Here is a 22,270-nt window from a genome sequence, read left to right on the forward strand (position 1 = left end):
TCTTGCATTCATGACGTCTCGAGTTACAGTGCGTCCAGTGGCGCTTTGCATTGGCTTGCATTGTTGGTGGTCGTTGCTGGATTCCATTTGACTTTTTGTTATATAATAACGCGTTTTCAAAACCAAATGTATATGTTGTAGGCAGTAAAATTATCTGAGAGAGTATTTTGATATTTTGGACGCCTCCCTTTTTACCCGCCCTTGATGGGTGCAGGAGAAAATGGCCCCAAATTTTAGTGAAAATGGCCACAATGACAACTAAAATGAAATCTATAACAGAATCCTGTTAGTACACAGGGATACGTAGCCTTTGAGCAGCAGCGACCACAGGAATACGGAATAAAGCTATAACATACAAATGTTTTACTTTTACATTTAGAATGTCGCCACTTTGGAAGAAGAAAAAGAAGAACAATTGTTTATTTTTGTCTCACCCATGGTCACAAAATACATAACACCACAAGATACACATGGCCACCCATTCAGGGTTATGAGAGACATTTAACATATAAACAAATTATAAATTAAATCACATATTTAAAACATATTAGTATTGGGTCACACGAGCAACCTGCACTTACAATATCAAATATTACCCACTGGAATTGTGTCCCGTTTGACGATTTGGTGTGGCCATTTTAACTTCTTTGGTGGCCGTTTTGACTGTAACCCATCAATACCAACCCTCAACAAGTTAACAGTGTGACTGATGATACTTCTATGGTATTCCGCGGGGGAGGGAGAAGGGAGAAGGGTGTTCAGGCCCCGATTTCTCGAAACAAACTTAAGTTCAAAAACTGAGTTTGATTCGAGAAATGCAGTTGAGTTAAAAACCCAGCTGAGTTTTTTTTTCAAACTCAGTTTGAGATTTGAGTAAAAACTAAAGTTTGTTTCGAGAAATCGGGGCCAGGTCTGAGGGACATGTGCTGCCAGCTCATAGCCTAACCTAGAAGCATTGCAGAAGACTCATTCATGAGGATGGTCAGGGAGAATTGGGATCGACACAACAATATCCCAACATATGTATTAGTCACGTGAAATACAGTATCAAACAGTAACATATGACATACAGTGGCTTAACCTATCCATTATATGAGCGAACCCGGCCCAGCTTAGATTTAAGCTGTGTCTTTCATACCCCCAAAAGAAAGGAGACTTTACCTTAAATAAGTTCATGCACACGGACCTAAATACTGAGGTCCATGGTTTAGCGGCGTGGGATATCTGATAGCTGGTAGTAGTAGCGTCCTAAATGATCACAAACAACTGAGGGGTGTGAGGTCGATATAGTTACTTCTGCAGAGCATATAAATACATATGTGCGTACGTCAGCCTGAAATAATGATATATCAAGATACGCAAATGTAAAATAGTATATAATAAATATATACAAACTGTTACAATAAAATAAAACATACCACTTTCATTAATACATAACACTTACATTAGCTCCATCCAGTACTTCGTACGTATCAGGGCCCCGTTCCACAAAGCTATCTTAGCGCTAAGTCGGTCATAACTCCCATTCTTTAACACTGACTTACGACAGTCGTAGCACTAAGACCACTTTGTGGAACGAGTCCCTGGACAACACGTCAAGATACACGGATACCAAACATTTTAATACAATTATATTGTTATAAAGGTGAGGTGAAATGGGGTTTAACGTCGCGTCCAAGATTATTGCACTTATATAGCGACGTGCATGCACGTGTATGTATGTGTGTGGCTGCTTGTACTAGTCCGGACTGATGCCGATTTATAGTGCTAGCCCACTGAGATACCATGCCGCAGTTTAAAATGAATATCCCACTCAGACACTGTATACTGACTCTGAGCCGACCAGTCCTTGTTTTAGCCGAGCTGTATGTATGTAGCGTCGCCAGTGACACATTGACATAAGGAATGAATATATATGCGGAAAACTATAAATAAATATACAAGTGATACAATATAACAATAGCCACTCATATCAAGTATACAACGCTCATACACTGCATTGACCCAGATACATCAATCACTCATGTCAAACATACAGACATACATTCATATTTACTAGCTACTAGAAACAATATTTATGGGTAATACATTTAGAATAGAGTTTAATACTCAAGTTATTCAAAATTGTGGAGATAATCAATAACAACTCGTGAGTTCATCTACATCTATAAATATATACATGGCACATTTTTAATCAACCAAAGCAATCAGATTGCACAGCACAATTCACCCTAGATCTAATCACAATAACATGAAATCATCCATATATACAACATGCAATACATTATCAACTAACTTGAGTGAGTGAGTGAGTTGGGTTTAACGACGCTTTTAACAGTATTCCAGTTATATCACGGCGTGCCAGCTTAACGTGGGAGGAAAGCCCGAAGTGATGCAGGTCACAGACGTTTACCACTTCGGTGAAACCCACGAGCACGGGTATGGTGCTGACAAACCTAGAAACATAATCGGGGCCAACCGGGATTCGAACCCACAATCATAGGTTTCTGGCGTGCCCAAGGGACGCAACTCTGCACAGCGAATCGCAGCGCCGTAGACGACTGGGCCACCCGTGCCCTCACAACTAACTTGAAGTATGAAAAGGGACCATGACGGTATGTGGTCTCTGGTATGAATAACCTCCCTATCAGGTCCCTCTATATCCTGGCATGATGAGAAACGGTGCCCAGGAACTCGTCAATAAACATACAGAATCGGTACTAGAGAAGTGTTCTCCCTTTAGAACATAAACTGGCAACTGGTATAAATTCTCACCATTGAAGTGGACATGGGGCCAGCTTGGCCTAACAACGAGACAACAGAATGGGTCGGGGGTGGGGTGGGGTGGGGTGGGGTGGGGTGGTGGGTGGTGGGTGGGGGGTGGGGGTGGGGTGGTGGTGGTGGTGTTAGCTGTGAGTAATAAACATACAGGTGCCAATTAGTGGAGGTTAAACTGAGAGAGTTCACTTAATGTACAGAGCTATGGAATGAATGTTTTATAGTATAAAATGCTAAAGTTTAAAATATAACTAATAGTCTAACTATAACAGTCTAACTAATAATATATTCGTATTGTAACTAACTAACTAACTAACTAACCAACCAACCAACCAACCAACCAACCAACCAACTAACTAACTAACTAACTAACTAACTACAAGGCCAGCCAGCTTTACTAACTAACAACTAACTTAGGAACCAACCTTAATTAAATGTCATATACACATTCATAAATACTTCAGCCTGTTACACAGTAGCAATATTAAGTTATACGTGAGAAGAAGCCAATTTGGATTAAACAGACTACAAAGTATCACAACTCGCTGACTTGGCTGATGCATATCATTGTATCCCAATTGCGTAGATCCATGCTCATGACGTCAATCACTGGATTTTATGGTCGAGAATCCACATTATTTACAGACCGCCGTCATGCGTGGTGGTGGTGGTGTGTGTGTGTGTGTGTGTGTGTGTGTGTGTGTGTGTGTGTGTGTGTGTGTTCTTTTGGGCAATGTAGAAGAAATTTACCCTTTCCAAAACCAAATCTGTATACAAACAGTAAAGAGAAAATGTCCTCACTTTGTCCAGTATATATATGCACAATGTTTATAATAATGTTTAAGAACCGTCATTGCAGTTCTACATGCAGCATAATATACTGGCTCACAAAGATCTGTCTAAATACAACTACACTTACTAACTGTTAACTGTTTTAGTGACAATTGATATTGGTACTATGTGTTTTCATCATAAGAAAACATCAAACTTAGCTCACAATACTGTTATCAATGTAAACGGAGACGGGATAGTTTGAAATTTATCGGCGATAGGAGACTGACAAAGTCTAGCGACGTCAATAAAATCAAGGGCAAGTAACTCTAATGTACACAAATTGTTTACAGCTACCACAAATAGGTATACGACACTACATGTCAGCAAACGCAACGTCGACAAGCAACACACCTCTAGGGACAGCTCAGCAAGAGTCCAGTAAGTTATCTAGGATTAACAAATCCAACAGATCGGAGCGTCAATGATTTAGCCTAGTCAGAACTTTAGTAATACGCTGTCTCGGACGAGGTGCTCGACTCAGACAACTGCAAGGGGTGAATCATAGAACGAATTGGATCTTGACGTCATTGTGTTTGGATCAACTGGCTGCGCAGCATTTTGTATAGAATTTGTAATCTGTTAACTGTTTACGGAAAAGTTACTTGCCATAAATTCTGCTTTTGTTGTACGTTTAAATATGTAAAAGATATTCTCGAGGGTGCGAGGGCCTCTCTTAAAGTACAATAGAGCCTGTGCTTTCATTTTGCAGAGTACGTTTCAACTCGTTTGTTTAATATATTGATCGTTGCTGTATTTGTATTAGTACTTTTAGGGCTGGGACGAGTCCAGATTTACTACCCGGGTACCCACCCCCCTATTACCCGACCCTACCCGGGTACCCGCTGTAGGTTTCCGATTGGGAAAAGTTTGACCGCAGCGCTGGTAAAATGTGTCTAGATACATGTATGAAATGATCTGGTGTGTACACTGAAGTTGACTGAAGTTTTATATTTATTAAAACATATAAAAGTCAGAAGGAATGGGCGTAGTAGTTAGGAAGAACTGCCAACATGAGTGACTTGTAGTTTAAACATAGAGTTTTAGATACTTTTTGTCATTAAACAATATATCACGTGACCACAGGTCTTGGTAGTCCTGTGGGTACCCGGGTCCTCCTCAGTACCCACCCGACCCGAGTACCCGAGTTAGCCCTAATTTGTATCTTTGTTCTCCCCCTTTATTGAATTTTTGGGTACAGGCACAATCTTTATTTCGGTATTGACACATTCGAAAAGAGAAGTTGATGGACAGTTAAGTTAAACATAGACCATATATACCGATATACTGGTGACATGTTCATCATGTTAATATTGCAGTGTGAACATTTGTCACTGGATAGGCTAGTTGTTGTATTTGTTTATATGAGTAAAATATATAAATTGAACATCAGTCTGAAAGTAATAGATGTATAGTTATACATTTTGAGTTTGAAAGAAATAGTTTGTCTCTCTGTTCTTGCACATTTACACAGTCACCAACCACTGAACCACACCCATTGTTGGTATTTCAAGGACAAGAAAAGTGAACAAAATGAGTGTGATTTTGTTGCGAATATCAATTTTCCGAGATACATTGAGTATATTTCCGAGAGAGAAAAAATCATAATACTCGCAGAAAGTATTTAAATGCCCTAGTGAAAGTGGTGAAATCTCATGTTCCATATTTGGCTTCCAAAACAAACCAAGCTATTATATGGCCTAAAGTTAACGGCGTGGTGGTGACAACTGTCTTCATTGACTTGTATGTTTGCCACGTTTATCTGTCTTGTGATTCTTAGGGGCGTAGGGGTAGCCTAGTAGTTAAAGCATTTGCTTGTCACACTGAAGACCCAGGTTTGATTACCCATAAGGGTACAACTTGTGAAGCCCATTTTCCGGTGTCCACTGCCATGATATTGCTGGAATATTGCTAAAAGCGGCATAAAACCATACTCACTCACTTTTAATTTATTATACATGTACTGTTCCTGCTTTTTCTGTTAATCCTACAAAAAGTACAACATTGCATACATTGTTGAATGTTAGAAATGACCTTTGATCATGACATTGTGAATAATTAAAGTAACAATTAACAATCAGTAACAAGCGTTTTATTACTGAAATCCTGTTTGGGTAATAAAGACCAGGGCCCCGTTCCACAAAGCAATCTTAATGCTAAGATGATCGTAACTCCCATACTTTAACATAGACTTACGACAGCTGCCCTAGGTCCTATATTTCTATATTCGTATATTGATATAATGTCTGCTCTGTTTATATACGTTCGAGTAGCTGTCCATCTCTCAGAAATAGAGTTAGTTTGGCCTTTGCTATTGCATCTCTTGGCTTTAGGAGATCTACGACAGATAGCAGATTCTTGTTTTAACTGAGCCCGGGCTGGGGTGTGGTCTTGACATTCTAGCAACCCGTTAGCAATGGATTCAGCCTGATTGCAAGATGAACAAACCTTGTCATAGTGCTTTTTGTGACAGAGTCTGAGGCGTGATGGCAATTAAAATTTTCCTTTCATTTGAGTAAGTTTGGCTTTTGTTGGATCTTGGGTTGAATTTTGTATAGCCATCTGCCGATCTTACTTGCGTCCCATTGGGCTCTTTGGGCTATGGAGGCTTTGATTTTGCTTTTTATCTCTAGTTTACTTAAGGGAATAGGCTGTATCTCTGCTTTGTCTAGAGCTAGCTTTGCCAGTGATTTTTTTTTTTCATTTCCATGAATATCTATGTGAGAGGGGATCAAACACAGCTCCACCTGTGGCCCTTGGTCTGATAGTTTTGTATATTCATATAGAATATTGTTGACTGTGTTTGGCCTGGAGTTTGAGTTTCTGCCGCTGATGGCTTGAAGTGCACTTAGCAAGTCTGATAGGACGACTGCCTTTGCTTCCGGGAGTTCCGGTATGAGTTTGAGTGCATGATGAATTGCCTCCAATTCAGCCGTGAATTCTGACTGACCATCAGGCAGGCGAACCGAATGTGCTTGGGGTTTGGAGCTGTGGATATGGATCCCGTAACCAGCACTGTTGTTGATAGGGTTCTTAGATATGAATGATATGATATATGGATATGATATGGTACTGAATATATATGGTAGGTGGAGGATTAACAATATATAGAATACTAAACTCACTCCTTTATAATACCAATTTTATGAAACTCGTGAATAGTTGTGGTATCTGACTTGCTTTTGCTCGTCAGATACCACAACTATTCACGAGTTTCATAAAATTGGTTTTACACGGGAATGAGTTTAGTATCTTATTTATTACTTGCCATTTAACAAGTCAAACAATTCAAAACTTGAAACGTATGATTTTAATACCAAACAACGGCCCACCTTTAGAATTCAGGCGTCCCTTCCACAAAATTATTGTAGCGTTAAGGTTATCGCAACTCACATACTTTAACTTAGACCAACGACTGTCGTTGCGCTACAGTATGATCGCCTTGTGGAACGGGGCCTTGCACCTCAAAGTTACCAATCTCGTCACAATACCCGATGACGTAATTTGTGGAATTTTGTTGCAAGATCCTTCGGCGAAACAATGCCATGTGATGTCAGCCTAGCAACAAGGTTGCTGGGGTCATCGAGTGTGCATAAGCTCCTCTCAGTGATCTATCATCCTCACGTGCAATGTCGTTGAATAAGCCAAGGGATGTTGAGAGCTTTCAATATTTGTTCGTGAAACGTGTTCCGAGAGTACACAAGCACGCATTTTGGTATTACACAATGTGTAATACAGCTGTATGTTAATTAAACGGGTGATCTCTTCATGGGCAAGTGATAAAACAACAATTGCATACAAGAGAGAGTTTGACATGAGTATGTTAAGTAGTGACAACAAAGGGATAATACTATAACATGATGGGCAGAGAACACATGATGAGGAAGCCAACAAGGCAGGAACAGCCCCAATCACATCAACTGGGGAATTGTCCAAATCCTCTTCAATAACCTCCATGACTTCACTAAAAGAAAACTAACAGAAGTAGTCCACATTCACTGCCACAAGCCATCAATCAACAGAGATGAAGGCTACTCATACCATCCGCCTGCTATGAACTCATTAAGCAATAATCACCCCACCTATGTATACTTATCCTGTTTAACTGGCTTCCTGTCTTATTGGCTACCCCGTCATGTGTTCTCTGTCCATCATAAATATATTCTCGGTTCTTGGTTAGCCAATCAAATGGAACAGAATCACTTGCAATCTATTTATGCAGTGATACACAATCAGCCATGTTAAACATTGCAAACAGACAATACCCATTTCTGTCAGCTCTGACAAAATAAGTAACCATGGTTACTGCTTCTGTGTAATTATACTTCCACATCTGTCATTTGTAGGTGCTGAGGCACCATTGTTTGCATTCAATTCCCCAAAATTGTGATCGATTCCTGCTAAACACTCCTGATCACTTATTTCAGTTAACTGCCATACACACTGCTACTGAGACAGAAACCCCACCCACTCACCACTGACTGACAGGAAAACAATGGATGACTTGGAGGAGAACTTGAGAAGACTTCTTCGAGGAGAGTCCATCCCGATGTCGCACGTTGATGTCAGAGTTATAGATGCAGGTGAGATGCACATGTATGCGGAAATGTGTCTTCATAAATGTTGTCATCATAATAAAGATCATTCATATCAATATCCTTGATGAAGACCAAAAATAGAACTGCAATTTGGAATACAGAACTTTCATGATGATATTTTTGTTATCAAAATCTTGTAAAGGACTAAAAGTTGTTTATGTGTTAGTTCTATTACTCTTAAACCTGCCCTCATCTATTCTCAGATGAATATGCTGTGACTCCTATTTGTCATAAGTGAGGTGAAACCTGTCATTGTGCTCTGATTGCTTTGAGATCCAGGTTAGACTGGGCGTGTCAACCCTGTATAGTGAAACTAGATACAGTGATCCCTCGCTACAACGCTACCTTCGGGGTCCAAATAATTGATGAGTGTTATAGATGATCAGCGTTTTAACGAAGGTCGAGTCGTAGGTGGTAGATGACCAACAGTATACATGCTTTGCCTACCTGTAATTAAGTTGAAGTTACCTCAAGGAAAGTCTGATGGCAGTCACAAGATAGATCAAATTGTCACACACAAATATTTCACAGTTTTATTTTTTTTGTAACTTGTGAACTCGTAAACATGTACTCTTTTTATTTGTCACTAGCAGGGTGTACTATGAGTTATGTGTGTCACTAGCAGGGTGTACTATGAGTTATGTGTGTCACTAGCAGGGTGTACTATGAGTTATGTGTGTCACTAGCAGGGTGTACTATGAGTTATGTGTCACTAGCAGGGTGTACTATGAGTTATGTGTGTCACTAGCAGAGTGTACTATGAGTTATGTGTCACTAGCAGGGTGTACTATGAGCTATGTGTGTCACTAGCAGGGTGCACTCTGAGTTATGTGTGTCACTAGCAGGGTGTACTATGAGTTATGTGTGTCACTAGCAGGGTGTACTATGAGTTATGTGTGTCACTAGCAGGGTTTACTATCAGTTACATGTCACTAGCAGGGTGCACTGTGAGTTATGTGTCACTAGCAGGTAGTACTATGAGTTACATGTCACTAGCAGGGTGTACTATGAGTTATGTGTCACTAGCAGGGTGTACTATGAGTTATGTGTGTCACTAGCAGGGTGTACTATGAGTTATGTGTGTCACTAGCAGGGGGCACTTTGAGTTATATGTGTCACTAGCAGGGTGTACTATGAGTTATGTCTCACTAGCAGGGTGCACTATGAGTTATGTGTGTCACTAGCAGGGTGCACTATGATTTATGTGTCACTAGCAGGGTGCACTATGAGTTATGTGTGTCACTAGCAGGGTGTACTATGAGTTATATGTCACTAGCAGGGTGTACTATGAGTCATGTGTCACTAGCAGGGTGCACTATGAGTTATGTGTCACTAGCAGGGTGTACTATGAGTTATGTGTGTCACTAGCAGGGTGTACTATGAGTTATGTGTGTCACTAGCAGGGTGCACCATGAGTTATGTGTCACTAGCAGGGTGCACTATGAGTTATGTGTGTCACTAGCAGGGTGTACTATGAGTTATGTGTGTCACTAGCAGAGTGTACTATGAGTTATATCACTAGCAGTGTGTACTGGAGTGTACAAGCTTATTTGACCTTCTGTCTCTTGTTCTACAAACCCACGGTGGTAAAATCTCATGCAGTGTACAAGTGACACCCTCAAAACACATGTTTATATTTATTGTGTTTTTCAGAATCTTTTGTCCCACTGACAAAGCTGTCGATTGGCTACATTGTGTGTGGGGTTCTCATCAATGACAAGAATGAGGTGCTGATGATGCAGGAAGCAAAGCGGTCTTGTTATGGAGACTGGTACCTGCCCGCTGGGAGACTGGAGCCAGGAGAGAACCTCGTGGTAGGACTGTTTACATCCCTCATCTAGTCCCGGTGGCAATCTGGGTTAGAATATCTCCCTAGCGTCCTATAAGGCGACCAAATCAGGGATTTACCTACCGGGTAGACTGGGCCCACTTGCACAAAGCAGCCTTAGTGCTAAGATGATCGTAACTCCCCTACTTTAACATAGGCTCACAATAGTCGTAGGGCTAAAATCGATTTGTGCCAGTGGGCCCTGCTCAGAGGATGATATATATGTTCCAAGTCTGCAGCAAATGACAGTAAAAATTCCCAATTTGAATTAAAAAATTCAAATTTTCAAAAATTAAAAAATATGAACAGTAACAAAATCCAATTTTGAACAATATCTCTCATTTTTTCCCCATTTTGCCTGCCAAGAGCACTGAGTGTGGAATCTTAGATAAATCCCTGAAAATGGGTCGGGTGCTCAGACTCAGTAACTTGGTTGATGACGTGTCATCTGACTCATCTTACCCCAATTCTGTGGATCGTTCACAATATCAATCAATGGATTATCTGATCCAGACTCGTTTATATATAAACGCCATCATATAGCTGGAATATTGCTGAGTGTGATGTAAAACAACAAACAAATAACATTTCTTTTTACCTGAAAATGTCGATGTTTAAGTGTAAGGTCATTTTAAGAAATTCTTGTAACTCATGTTTTGTTTTTTTCAAATATGAATGTGTGAATTTTTTGTGGTTGTTTGCAAATCTATAAAAGTAAACTTGATCTTAATGAGCCACATGACCTCTTTAGTAATAATTCTATGACTTGAACTTTGACGAGATGGGTCTAAAGACATGGTCTCTACATGTAGGTTCCGCCATGAATCTGACACACTATGAATGACATTGTGTAAGGAAAAGAAAAATGGAGCAAAATGGAAATTGACTTCTAATTATGTTGGAAAAGTGGTTTCCTGACAATGCTTAAAAATATAAAATATTAATAAAAAATATTAAAGCTGGATCAATTTTCGTGGGCTATAAAAAAACATGGAATATATTTAAACAGGTATGAACAGTGAACCCTTGTAGGAATACTAGACAGCATAGGTGTTGTTGGTGCTCATGATATCAATCACTGGATCATTTACAGACCGCTGTCATATAGCTGGAATATTGCTGTGTGCGGTGCTAAGAAACCAATTGAACAATTGACAGAGGTGGGTGTACATTTTACACAAGGCAATATGGCAATAGGCTCAGTGCAGTAATCATGGTAAAAAATATGGTCATTGTTTTTTTATTCACAAAAGAGTTTTTTATTTTTTATTTCCTCCAGCCATTGGATTCTTTGGAGATGAAAGTCTGTAAAACAAGTGTAAATTGGCCTGGCCTAATACTGAAAAGTTTGCTTTGTATCATATTGTAGAACATGTAGAATGCAAAGTGTATAATGCTTACACAGCAGTGTTTTGCTCGGTGCTGGGTGATGGTTTAACAAAGTAGGAAGTAGCTGGTCCCAGAACAATGCAATAACTTGACCCACATTACACATGTGGCTCTGTTTATGCTTAAGGAAGTATGTTTTGTTGTCAGGTACCTTTGTAACTAATGTTATGGCCCAGTGTGCGAAATAGCTGCCCTGCTAGCCGTGGGCTAGTAAAACTTTAGTTGGGCTGAAGACTCTGAAATGTCCCAAGCCCGACAGGCTACTGAAACTGTAACGGTGATCTTTTTATGTACACTTCTTTAATGGTTGATAAAATTGAATTATATCCTCCCATTTCTATATATATATGATCAGCGAAAAATCAAATTAATATCCATAACAAAGCGAGGTTGCAAGATCAGAGTAGTCCCCCTTCTAATATTTACTCATGATTTGCTGTTTGGGTTTACTCTATTGATACAATTGTAGAATCTAATTTCTCGAAAAATAAACTGTAGCATATGTAAGTTAGTGAAATGTTTATTCTGGCTAGTAACTTTTACGGCCAGCTAGCCCACGTGGCAAGCGATATTTTGACTATTTCCCACACTGTTGTGGTCTGCTGGTACTATGCTTCGTCTCTGTATTACACAGGATGGAGTGAAGCGTGAGGTCAAAGAGGAGACTGGCCTCGAGTGTGAGCCGACAACCCTGATCAGTGTGGAGTGTAGCTCGGGTGTCTGGCATAGGTTCACCTTCACAGGCAGAGTCACAGGTCAATACACAGTTAGCAGGGCCATGTCAGGGCAAAGCCAGGGCCCATTTTGAGCTCACTTGGTCAAAATGCCATGTGAGCTTATGTTGTAGCATGTCATCCGTCACCATTGTGTAAACATTTGACATTTAAGATGTCTTCTCCAACTACTTGAAAATTTTGTGGAGGCGATCCTGGTTACAAGGATGTTCAAGTTTCTTCCTATATGAAACTGAATCTTTATTTGCTATGAATTAAAATAGTATTTTTGTACACTGTGATATTAAAATATCTTCCACAATGCCCAAAAATCTGTAACTTGGTGTGAGTAACACTATAATGCAGAAATTGGAAGTAATTTTTGGTAGCTATTGTTGCAAAAAACAACATACTTAGCTTCTTCTGTAGAACCAGAATGAAAAGAAAACACTTACATACTTTTGTTTAAAATTGAAAAGATGACTAATGAAAATGTTAAATGAAAGATATCACTGAAAAGAAAGGGCCATTAACATGAAAAACCTCTTAATGATCAGATGATAATGTCATGGATATTGTCTTGGTACCACAATTGTATGTTGACTGACATGGCTGCCAGCATGGTCAAATGGTCATCTTTTACTTTATATCATGTTATATACTGCTCAAAAGAAGTGAAAGAACACCTGGTTCTTTCATGTTACTATACTTATTCTGTTATGGCATGACACATTATCTAAAGTAATTTGAAAGAATCAGGAGTTCTTTCACTTCTTTTGACATGTCTGTGTTTTTGTCTTTTTGTCTTTTTGTCTGTCTTTTCGTCTGTCTTTTTGTTTGTCTGTCTTTTTGTTTGTCTGTCTTTTGGTTTGTCTCTTTTAGTCTGTCTGTCTTTTAGTCTGTCTGTCTTTTTGTTTGTCTGTCTTTTTGTCTGTCTTTTTGTCTGTCTTTTTGTCTGTCTGTCTGTCTTTTTGTTTGTCTGTCTTTTTGTCTGTCTGTCTTTTTGTTTGTCTGTCTTTTTGTCTGTCTGTCTTTTTGTCTGTCTGTCTGTCTGTCTGTCTTTTTGTCTGTCTGTCTGTCTGTCTGTCTTTTTGTCTGTCTGTCTTTTTGTCTGTCTGTCTGCTCACCTTAAGGATGTGGTGAGTGACAATTATACAGGTTTCATCTTCATCATGATCTTTGGAAAGAAATTATGGCCTTCTATGACCCATGAATAACAATTCAAACCAGCTCAAGAATTGGAAAAGGCATGCTTTCCATCAAACAGGTTATTTATCTTTCAAATATGTAACTATCAGGATCGGGAAATCATGGGTTCAAATCCCGACTTGCCCACTGCGATCCTGGACCAGTCCTTGTGGGTTGCCGCTGTGCAGAGTTGCACCCCTTTGACATGCCAGAAACCTATGATCATTGGTTCGAATCCCGGTCATCCAGATTATCATTCTTGGTTTGTCAGCATGATCCCCATGCTCATGAAAGTGGTAAACATCTGACACCAGTATTACTTCAGGTTTCCTCCCAAAGTAAGCTAACTAGAATACTGTTCAAAGTAGTGTTAAACCCTACTCACTGACTTGTTTGTAGGATGAATCTACTACAGGAAACAAATGGCTACATCCCATTTTGGCAGTGATGAAACTCAGTATGGAGGAAAACTGTGGAGAAAGACCCCAAAATGTCCCTCCTCTTCAACCCTCACTTTCAAGTCGAATAAAACTCAAAGTACACACATACACTTCATAGTTTTGAATTCTGCGGGACATTCTCTGTTCTGAACATCATCTGCTGTCATATTACTGAACATGACCTCTGAAAATTAGGTACCATATTGTGATGTGGAGAACTGGTTTCTCATTACTTTCAGCTGTACTGTTGTAAATGCAGTGATTTTGTTGTCCTATTCTTGATCGGCTGCACTGCTGTGAATGAGCTGTTCTGTCCCAGAACTTCTGTTTGCTGTTGTTGACCTAGCCTGTGCTATGCTTGTCTGTTATTGAGCTGAAGATGCTGTAATGTTAATGAGCTGCTGTTCTGTTGATGAGCTGCTGTTCTGTTAATGTGCTGCCGTTCTGTTAATGAGCTGCTGTTGTATTAATCGGCTGATGAGCTGCTGTTATATTAAAGGGACAGTACGTTGACTGCTCTGAAGTATTGTTTGTAAACAATAACTGATAACCCCTGAGTTTCTGCTCGCCTTATTCAGCAAGAGAAGTTTCTGCTCCAGTGACCGCACTGCGGCTGTATGCTTTTGCGGGGACTTTTTTCTCTTGTTTGTAAATACTTATTCTTAAATAAGAACAGGCAGGATCAATGCAAGCCTTTCGGTGCCCTTTTTTAAAAATTGATTTGCATAATTGTACAGGTGTACTGCTACAACTGTGACAGTGAGGTGCATGACAATATAGCTTTACGCATCAAAGTAAGGGTATTGTCAGCTCTCCATAGGGCTTCAATGACAGCATGTGGAGGAAGAGTATGCAAATGAAAATAGTTTTTCACATTTTAGGATATTTTCACAATGAATGTTAAATCTTTCATGAAAGACACATGAATAGATTATGTAAGATGTGACATGTGACCGGTACTTGGCTGGCCGCAAGGAACTTTGGGTAGGAGAGTGATTGGCTTCATACGACCGAGGCATATTTATCTATATTTTTTAATTATTAAATGTTTGTTTATCTGCTGATCTGTTAATTGTGATGAGCTGCTGTTCTGTTAATCTGCTGATGAGCTGCTGTTCTGTTAATTGTGATGAGCTGCTGTTCTGTTAAATCTGCTGATGAGCTGCTGTTCTGTTAATCTGCTGATGAACTGCTGTTCTGTTAATCTGCTGATGAGCTGCTGTTGTGTTTATCTGCTGATGAACTGCTGTTGTGTTTATTTGCTGCTGAGCTGCTGTTGTGTTTATCTGCTGATGAGCTGTTGTTAATGTTCCGTTGTTCCGTTCAGGAGGCAATCTGAAGTCAACCAAGGAGAAGGATTCAGAATCCTTACAAGGTCGCTGGATGAGCATGGACACCATCAAGAGCTCGGAGACGCAGCTGAGGTAGGCCAAGATAGGCAGTAGAGCAAGATAGGTGGTAGGCCAAGATAGGTGGTAGGCCAATATAGGCAGTAGGCCAAGATAGGCAGTAGGCAAGGATAGGCAGTAGGCCAAGATAGGCAGTAGGCCAGGATAGGCGGTAGGCCAATATAGGCGGTAGGCCAAGATAGGTGGTAGGCCAAGATAGATGGTAGGCCAAGATAGGCGGTAGGCCAAGATAGGTGGTAGGCCAAGATAGGTGGTAGGCCAGGATAGGCGGTAAGCCGAGATAGGCGGTAGGCCGAGATACGTGGTAGGCCGAGATAGAGGATAGGCAGTAGGGCGAGATAGGCCGAAGGCCGAGATAGGCAGTAGGCCAGGATAGGCGGTAGGCCAAGATAGGCGGTAGGCCGAGATAGGCGGTAGGCCAGGATAGGCGGTAGGGTAAGATAGGTGGTAGGCCAAGATAGGTGGTAGGCCAAGATAGGTGGTAGGCCAAGATAGGTAGTAGGCCAAGATAAGCAGTAGGCCAATATAGGCAGTAGGCCAGGATTGGTGGTAGGCCAATATGGGTGGTAGGCCAGGATAGGCAGTAGGCCAAGATAGGTGGTAGGCCAAGATAGGCAATAAACCAAGATAGGTGGTAGCACCCAGATGTACTATGTGTCTCTTGTATTTAGAATGGAAGCTGATGAAACCTTGCATGAAAAGAGCTGAGTCAAGGCATCTTTGTTATTTCTTTTGTCAGGAACATGTTTAAGGAAAGATTGAACAGTTTATTTTAGCCTCTGATATCCAATAAGACAAAATGTAGTTCACGAACAGTTTACTTAGTCAGTGTTTATGCTCTTATGATAATCTCTCTCTGTTTTGATAGAGAAAGTGATTGATTGATGAAGGAATCTAATGTATATTAATGAAACTTTCAGATCTTTTGACATTCTAAAGCTGATCAAGTGTACCCAGAAGTACTATGCAGCGGTTGAAGCAGCTCGTCACCCGGCTATGCTACCTGCCCTACGTGACCACTGCATCCTGGTTCTCAGACTCGTGATTGTCTTCAAGTTGGATGACCGGTACTGTCAGCTAGCTTGCTTTCAAAAAATATTTAACCTTTACTAGGTCCCTGCCTTAGTGGTTTAAGGAACACCAGTATTGTGACCTGCACACAAGGGTGTGACCACCTGTATTAGGACCTGCACACTGGGGCGTGACCACTGTATAGGACCTGCACACTGGAGTGTGACCACTGTATAGGACTTGCACCAGAGTGTGAGCACCTGTATTAGGACCTTCACACCGGGGTGTGAGCACCTGTATTAGGACCTGCACACCAGGGTGTGAGCACCTGTATTAGGACCTGCACAATGGGGTGTGAGCACCTGTATTAGGACCTGCACATTGCAGTGTGAGCACCTGTATTAGGACCTGCACACTGGGGTGTGACCACTGTATAGGACCTGCACACCAGGGTGTGAGCACCTGTATTAGGACCTGCACACCCGGGTGTGAGCACCTGTATTAGGACCTGTACACTGGGGCGTGACCACTGTATAGGACTTGCACACAAGGGTGTGAGCACCTGTATTAGGACCTTCACACTGGGGTGTGAGCACCTGTATTAGGACCTGCACATTGCGGTGTGAGCACCTGTATTAGGATCTGCACACTGGGGTGTGACCACTGTATAGGACCTGCACACCAGGGTGTGAGCACCTGTATTAGGACCTGCACACCCGGGTGTGAGCACCTGTATTAGGACCTGCACACCGGGGTGTGACCACCTGTATTAGGACCTGCACACCGGGGTGTGACCACCTGTATTAGGACCTGCACACTGGGGCGTGACCACTGTATAGGACTTGCACACCAGGGTGTGGGCACCTGTGTTAGGACCTGCACACCGGGGTGTGACCACTGTATAGGACCTGCACACCAGGGTGTGAGCACCTGTATTAGGACCTGCACACTGGGGTGTGACCACTGTATAGGACCTGCACACCAGGGTGTGAGCACCTGTATAAGGACCTGCACACCGGGGTGTGAGCACCTGTGTTAGGACCTACACACCGGGGTGTCAGCATCTGTGTTAGGACCTGCACACCAGGGTGTGAGCATCTGTGTTAGGACCTGCACACCAGGGTGTGAGCACCTGTATTAGGACCTGCACACTGGGGTGTGATCACTATATTAGGACCTGCACACCAGGGTGTGAGCACCTGTATTAGGACCTGCACACCGGGGTGTGAGCACCTGTATTAGGACCTGCACACTTGGGTGTGAGCCCCTGTATTAGGACCTGCAGACTGGGGTGTGAACACTGTATAGGACCTGCACACTGGGGTGTGACCACTGTATAGGACCTGCACACTGGGGTGTGAACACTGTATAGGACCTGCACACTGGGGTGTGACCACTGTATAGGACCTGCACACTGGGGTGTGACCACTGTATAGGACCTGCACACTGGGGTGTGAACACTGTATAGGACCTGCACACTGGGGTGTGAACACTGTATAGGACCTGCACACTGGGGTGTGAACACTGTATAGGACCTGTACACTGGGGTGTGACCACTGTATAGGACCTGCACACTGGGGTGTGACCACTGTATAGGACCTGCACACTGGGGTGTGAACACTGTATAGGACCTGCACACTGGGGTGTGAACACTGTATAGGACCTGTACACTGGGGTGTGACCACTATATAGGACCTGTACCATGGGGTGTGACCACTATATAGGACCTGTACACTGGGGTGTGACCACTATATAGGACCTGTACCATGGGGTGTGACCACTGTATTGGACCTGCACACCTTTGTGGATACTTACATATGCATTCTAAGGGTTGTTTTTTTTTCAGAAAAGAACAACTTTTGATCAACACCAAAAATGGTGCCCACTTCCCAAGTGGGATGATTGCCCCCCGGGATCGGGCAGTATCTGCGTGTTGCAAGAGAGTTGTGAAGGTAAGCAGTCAGTTGAATGGTTTTGCATTGTCTAGCACAATGGGTATATGTGAAAACATTGCATCATCAATGTTGCCCAGTGTGTCGCTTCACTTGTACAAGAAGGACATAGGCCCTTTTACACAAAACGATGTTAGCACTTCTAAGATCATACTCCCATAAGAGCATAAGGGCAAGTAAAGTGAAATTGCTCAACGCTTCAAACACCATGAACACGTTTTTACCTCAGTAAGAGAAATTTATTTTGGAGGCCGATTTCGCTTGTGGTTAATGGTTGTCTGTTTTCCTCTATTTCCATTTTCCAAAATTCAAAACTTTTATCAGATTTGAGTTTATGTTGAAGTATCAAGTCATTCACCATCAGTTGATAAGTGTCTCCTTTTGTTTCTGACTTGCTTTCAGGGTGGGGGGGTAGTCAAGTGGTTAAAGTGTTTGTTCGTCACACCGAAATCCCGGGTTTGATTCCCCACACCAGTACAGTGTGTGAAGCCTATTTCTGGATATTAATATTTCTGGAATATTGCTTACAGCAGAGAAAAAGAAAATATTCACACACTGACTTGCTTTTCAGCCTGAGTGAAAATGAATTTCGTTACGGAAATATGTTGTGATATAAGAGAGAAAGGTTATGGATGTCAACTTCTTTATTATGAGGAACATGTTTTGGAGTATATGCTTCATCCTTCATCAGGTGGAGGACTAAACATATACTCAGAGCTCCAGATAAGCTTTTGGTGTTGTGGGTATTTTACCCATGCATTTTAAAATCATTGGATATCAGTAATTCTATCTGGGTATTCAAATTTCTGTTACCAACTAGTTTTTACACATGTGGGTATTTAAGTTAAATATTTAAAAACACTATTCATCTAGTCCCTGCAAACTGGTGTCAGGTGGGTTCGAGAGCTTTATAGGACTCAAAAATACCACGATACTTCCATAAGAAAATGTGATGGCAAATGATCATGATGTAACTGTCATCGTGGAGTTTGGCATGGTTGACGGAATGCCCGTTTATAATTTCAAAATAAGTTGCTGATTTGCTAATCGAATACGCAGGGTTACTTCACAATATTTTGATGATACACACAAGTTTTATTTTTGTAGCGTATCTGTAATGTTCGTTGCGTATTTGATACGCTTGGATTTGATTTTACTGCATATTTCTGCATACATGTATCTGATGCGTATTTTACGCAGATACGCAGCTTATCTGGAGCTCTGTATACTCATTCACCTTATTAAGGAGTAACCATTACTCCAAAACATGTATCTTCATAATAAAGAAGTTGACATACTTAAATTCTCTCTCTTATGTACCGTATTAGACGTAATAAGCGTCCTGCTCTAATAAGCGCCCGAGGCGATATTTGCTAATATATTGGCTAGTGAACAATCCTGATTGGCACCCCTTCCGATTGATCACTGTACACAAGACTTATCTTTTCGCGTATAATACGCATTCGTGTGTTATATGCACCCTTTATTATGGGCAATTACATTCTGGAAAAATATATCTGTCGTACATAAACATTTCAGGCTGTCAGCATAAACCACGAAATTTATTTAATTAAAATAAGAGCCCCCTGTTTCTAATTTTGAGAGCGCCCTGGGTGCTTATTACATCAAATACGGTATATCACTTCTAAATGTTATTCAAAGACATGTTATGATATATGTTTCACTTTTTCAGAGTGCCTTTGGCAAGGCACAGGAAGTCCCAAAGGTCTGTGGTTTGTTGTCTGTGGAGCATTGTGGGATACCTAAAGGTGAACATGACGGTGTGTGTTACACAATGGTGTATATGTATGAAGGCCTGGGGAGTGACCAGACGCCCCAGATAAAGAACCCAAGCTATGAGTGGAGGAGTCTGCATGATGACAGTTTACACACGGAGCTCCTCACTCGGATTCAGCAGGAGCTACTTGTTCCTTTAATTGACTTGCACTGAACCTTCTATTTGTCATTGCCAAACTTTAACATGCATTGTGTGGGGGATGTTCTACAGTGTTTTAAAGTGCTGTCTGTGGGGTGCGTTAGGTCTGGATTGTGTGACTCAGCTAAGGTCTGAATGAGAGGATGGGATCTGATGATGTGTACATGACATGGACAATGATGGAGAGAGCAAACCAAGACAAATAGTTGCCTAGCTTTTCCATCCTCGATTATCCAGGGTATTACAGCTCCATACTGTTAGGATTAATACCCTTGAGCCTATCACCATTATTGCTTTGTTTCGGAAGCGATGTCACCAGCTGAAGGTCTGTATCACTCACTCATCATTCCTGTCACTCATAAGCTTCAAATCCACAACTAATAAGAATGATCCTTTTGAACTAGAGTTCGGCATAACAGTCTCACATGAGCGAGAACTTGGTAAAGAAAAGAGTTTTTGAATCATGAAACCTATTATGAATTTTTTGCTGGTAAAGATGCTTTCCTGAGTCTTACATTTGGTGTAAATGTCAATGCTTACAAATGATCCCAGTTGTATTTGAAATAGAAAGCTGGGTGAGTCAAGGACTGTTGTATTGCCTCTTGTGTCAATCATAAAAAGCATTCTAATTTGATTGGATGGCTATTTGTAGTATCATGTCGACTCAAAATGAGTCTATGGTGGCATGTGGTTCCTGAGTATTTGTCATGATACAGTGCAGATATAATACCCTGGATGAGAGAGGATGGACCTACTATGCCATGTGGAATGATTTCACCCAAGTGAAAGAAACTTAACCTGCGCAGATGGTCTCCCCCATCAATCCCACATCTTAATTATTGTTATACAGTATTTGACAGAATTGGTGCTGCTTCCCTGGTAACTGCCTCCATTATCAGCGCTTGAGATGTAACCATTGATCAGCCTAGTGACATTGCAAGTGTCCATCAATGACAAGTTAAGATATCAGCAGTTACCAACGATATCCTCACTACAATATAGGGAGTATTAATAAGTGCAGAGTCCATATACGGATATTTTCTACGTGTATTATTAGGAACATAGAAGCAGTGCATGATGCCGTTTTTCTTCGTAGCTATTGTAAGCTAAATAAACCTTTAACATATTTACAATAAATGATTGCTGTTCTTTACAGAGTCAAGGAAAGTAACATAACTAGCCTTGGATCAAAGATATGATGGAAATAAAGTCTGTAAACTCTCAGGGGGCACGGTTGGCCCATTCGTCTAAGGTGCCACGATTCGCTGTGCAGAGTTGCGTCCCTTGGGCACGCCAGAAACCTATGATTGTGGGTTCGAATCCCGGTTGGCCCTGATTATGTTTCTAGGTTTGTCAGCACCATACCCGTGCTCGTGGGTTTCACTGAAGTGGTAAACGTCTGAGACCTGCATCACTTCGGGCTTTCCTCTCACATTAAGCTGACATGCCGTGATATAACTGGAATACTGTTAAAACGGGCGTTAAACCAAACTCACTCACTCACTCGCTATAAACCTCCCGTGTTAGCCTTCAAATCTTGCAGATCTTGCACAGCGACGGAATAATTTTTTTGGCACATCAGTGATCAGATCTTAATTAGCCAAAAAGCTCGACCCTTGGTGTATGGTCTCCGATAAGCGTAATGTAATGAAATATACAAGGAATATTGTTAATCGCTTGCTTTTCCATTTGTTTTTATGCAAAATATACCTTACTTGAAGAGACACGTGGGCATCCTTTCAGGAAACCTCCATACATTTGTCTGGCAAGAATCAGGGCACTACAATCTGCTAAATCTAGAACTTGGTTAGACTATTGTCATTGTGTGGCAAGGTTGTTGAACACAAGAAGTACTTATCAAAATATTACATGACTGTACATATGTTTCAATAGTTACAGAATTGTGTTGCAAGAGTGGAAACAGACTCCTTTTTCACTTGTTTCCATGGTTATCAGATTTTTGGAACCCTGTTCCGACTAGTCTTGTTTTTGAAAAATATCAGTTGCTTCATGATTCAGAACACTTGGGTTTGTTTGATACCGTATTCACCATAATAAGCACCCTGGGCACTTAAAAATTGACTAAGAGGGTACTTATTAAAACCATGCACAATTTAATTTTGTTTTCAATGTTTCTATAATATTGTTTGATACTCCTACACTGGTGTGTTTTCTGTACAATCTGTAAAATACACAA

At 41.2% G+C, this 22,270-nt stretch overlaps 1 protein-coding gene across 1 annotated transcript; it reads left to right on the forward strand.

Annotated features, from left to right (window-relative positions):
* Nucleotides 1-3,876: 3,876 nt before the first annotated feature.
* Nucleotides 3,877-21,399, forward strand: LOC124111850 (8-oxo-dGDP phosphatase NUDT18-like). Its single transcript, XM_046471709.2, has 8 exons — nt 3,877-3,990; nt 8,037-8,192; nt 9,861-10,021; nt 12,059-12,179; nt 15,093-15,189; nt 16,095-16,241; nt 18,032-18,137; nt 19,831-21,399. Exons 2-8 carry the CDS (start codon nt 8,105-8,107, stop codon nt 20,086-20,088), a joined length of 978 nt encoding a protein of 325 aa, XP_046327665.2. The 5' UTR covers nt 3,877-3,990; nt 8,037-8,104; the 3' UTR covers nt 20,089-21,399.
* Nucleotides 21,400-22,270: the final 871 nt, after the last annotated feature.

Source organism: Haliotis rufescens, unplaced genomic scaffold (genome assembly GCF_023055435.1).
Source record: "Haliotis rufescens isolate VD_foot unplaced genomic scaffold, xgHalRufe1.0.p SCAF_5, whole genome shotgun sequence".
Taxonomy (NCBI): Eukaryota; Metazoa; Mollusca; class Gastropoda; order Lepetellida; family Haliotidae; genus Haliotis; species Haliotis rufescens.

Coding starts and splice junctions, on each gene's coding strand:
- LOC124111850 (XM_046471709.2), top strand. CDS start 8,105: ATGGATGACTTGGAGGAGAACTTGAGAAGACTTCTTCGAGGAGAGTCC. Junction 8,193..9,860: donor TGTCAGAGTTATAGATGCAG/GTGAGATGCACA, acceptor TGTGTTTTTCAG/AATCTTTTGTCCCACTGACA. Junction 10,022..12,058: donor AGCCAGGAGAGAACCTCGTG/GTAGGACTGTTT, acceptor TGTATTACACAG/GATGGAGTGAAGCGTGAGGT.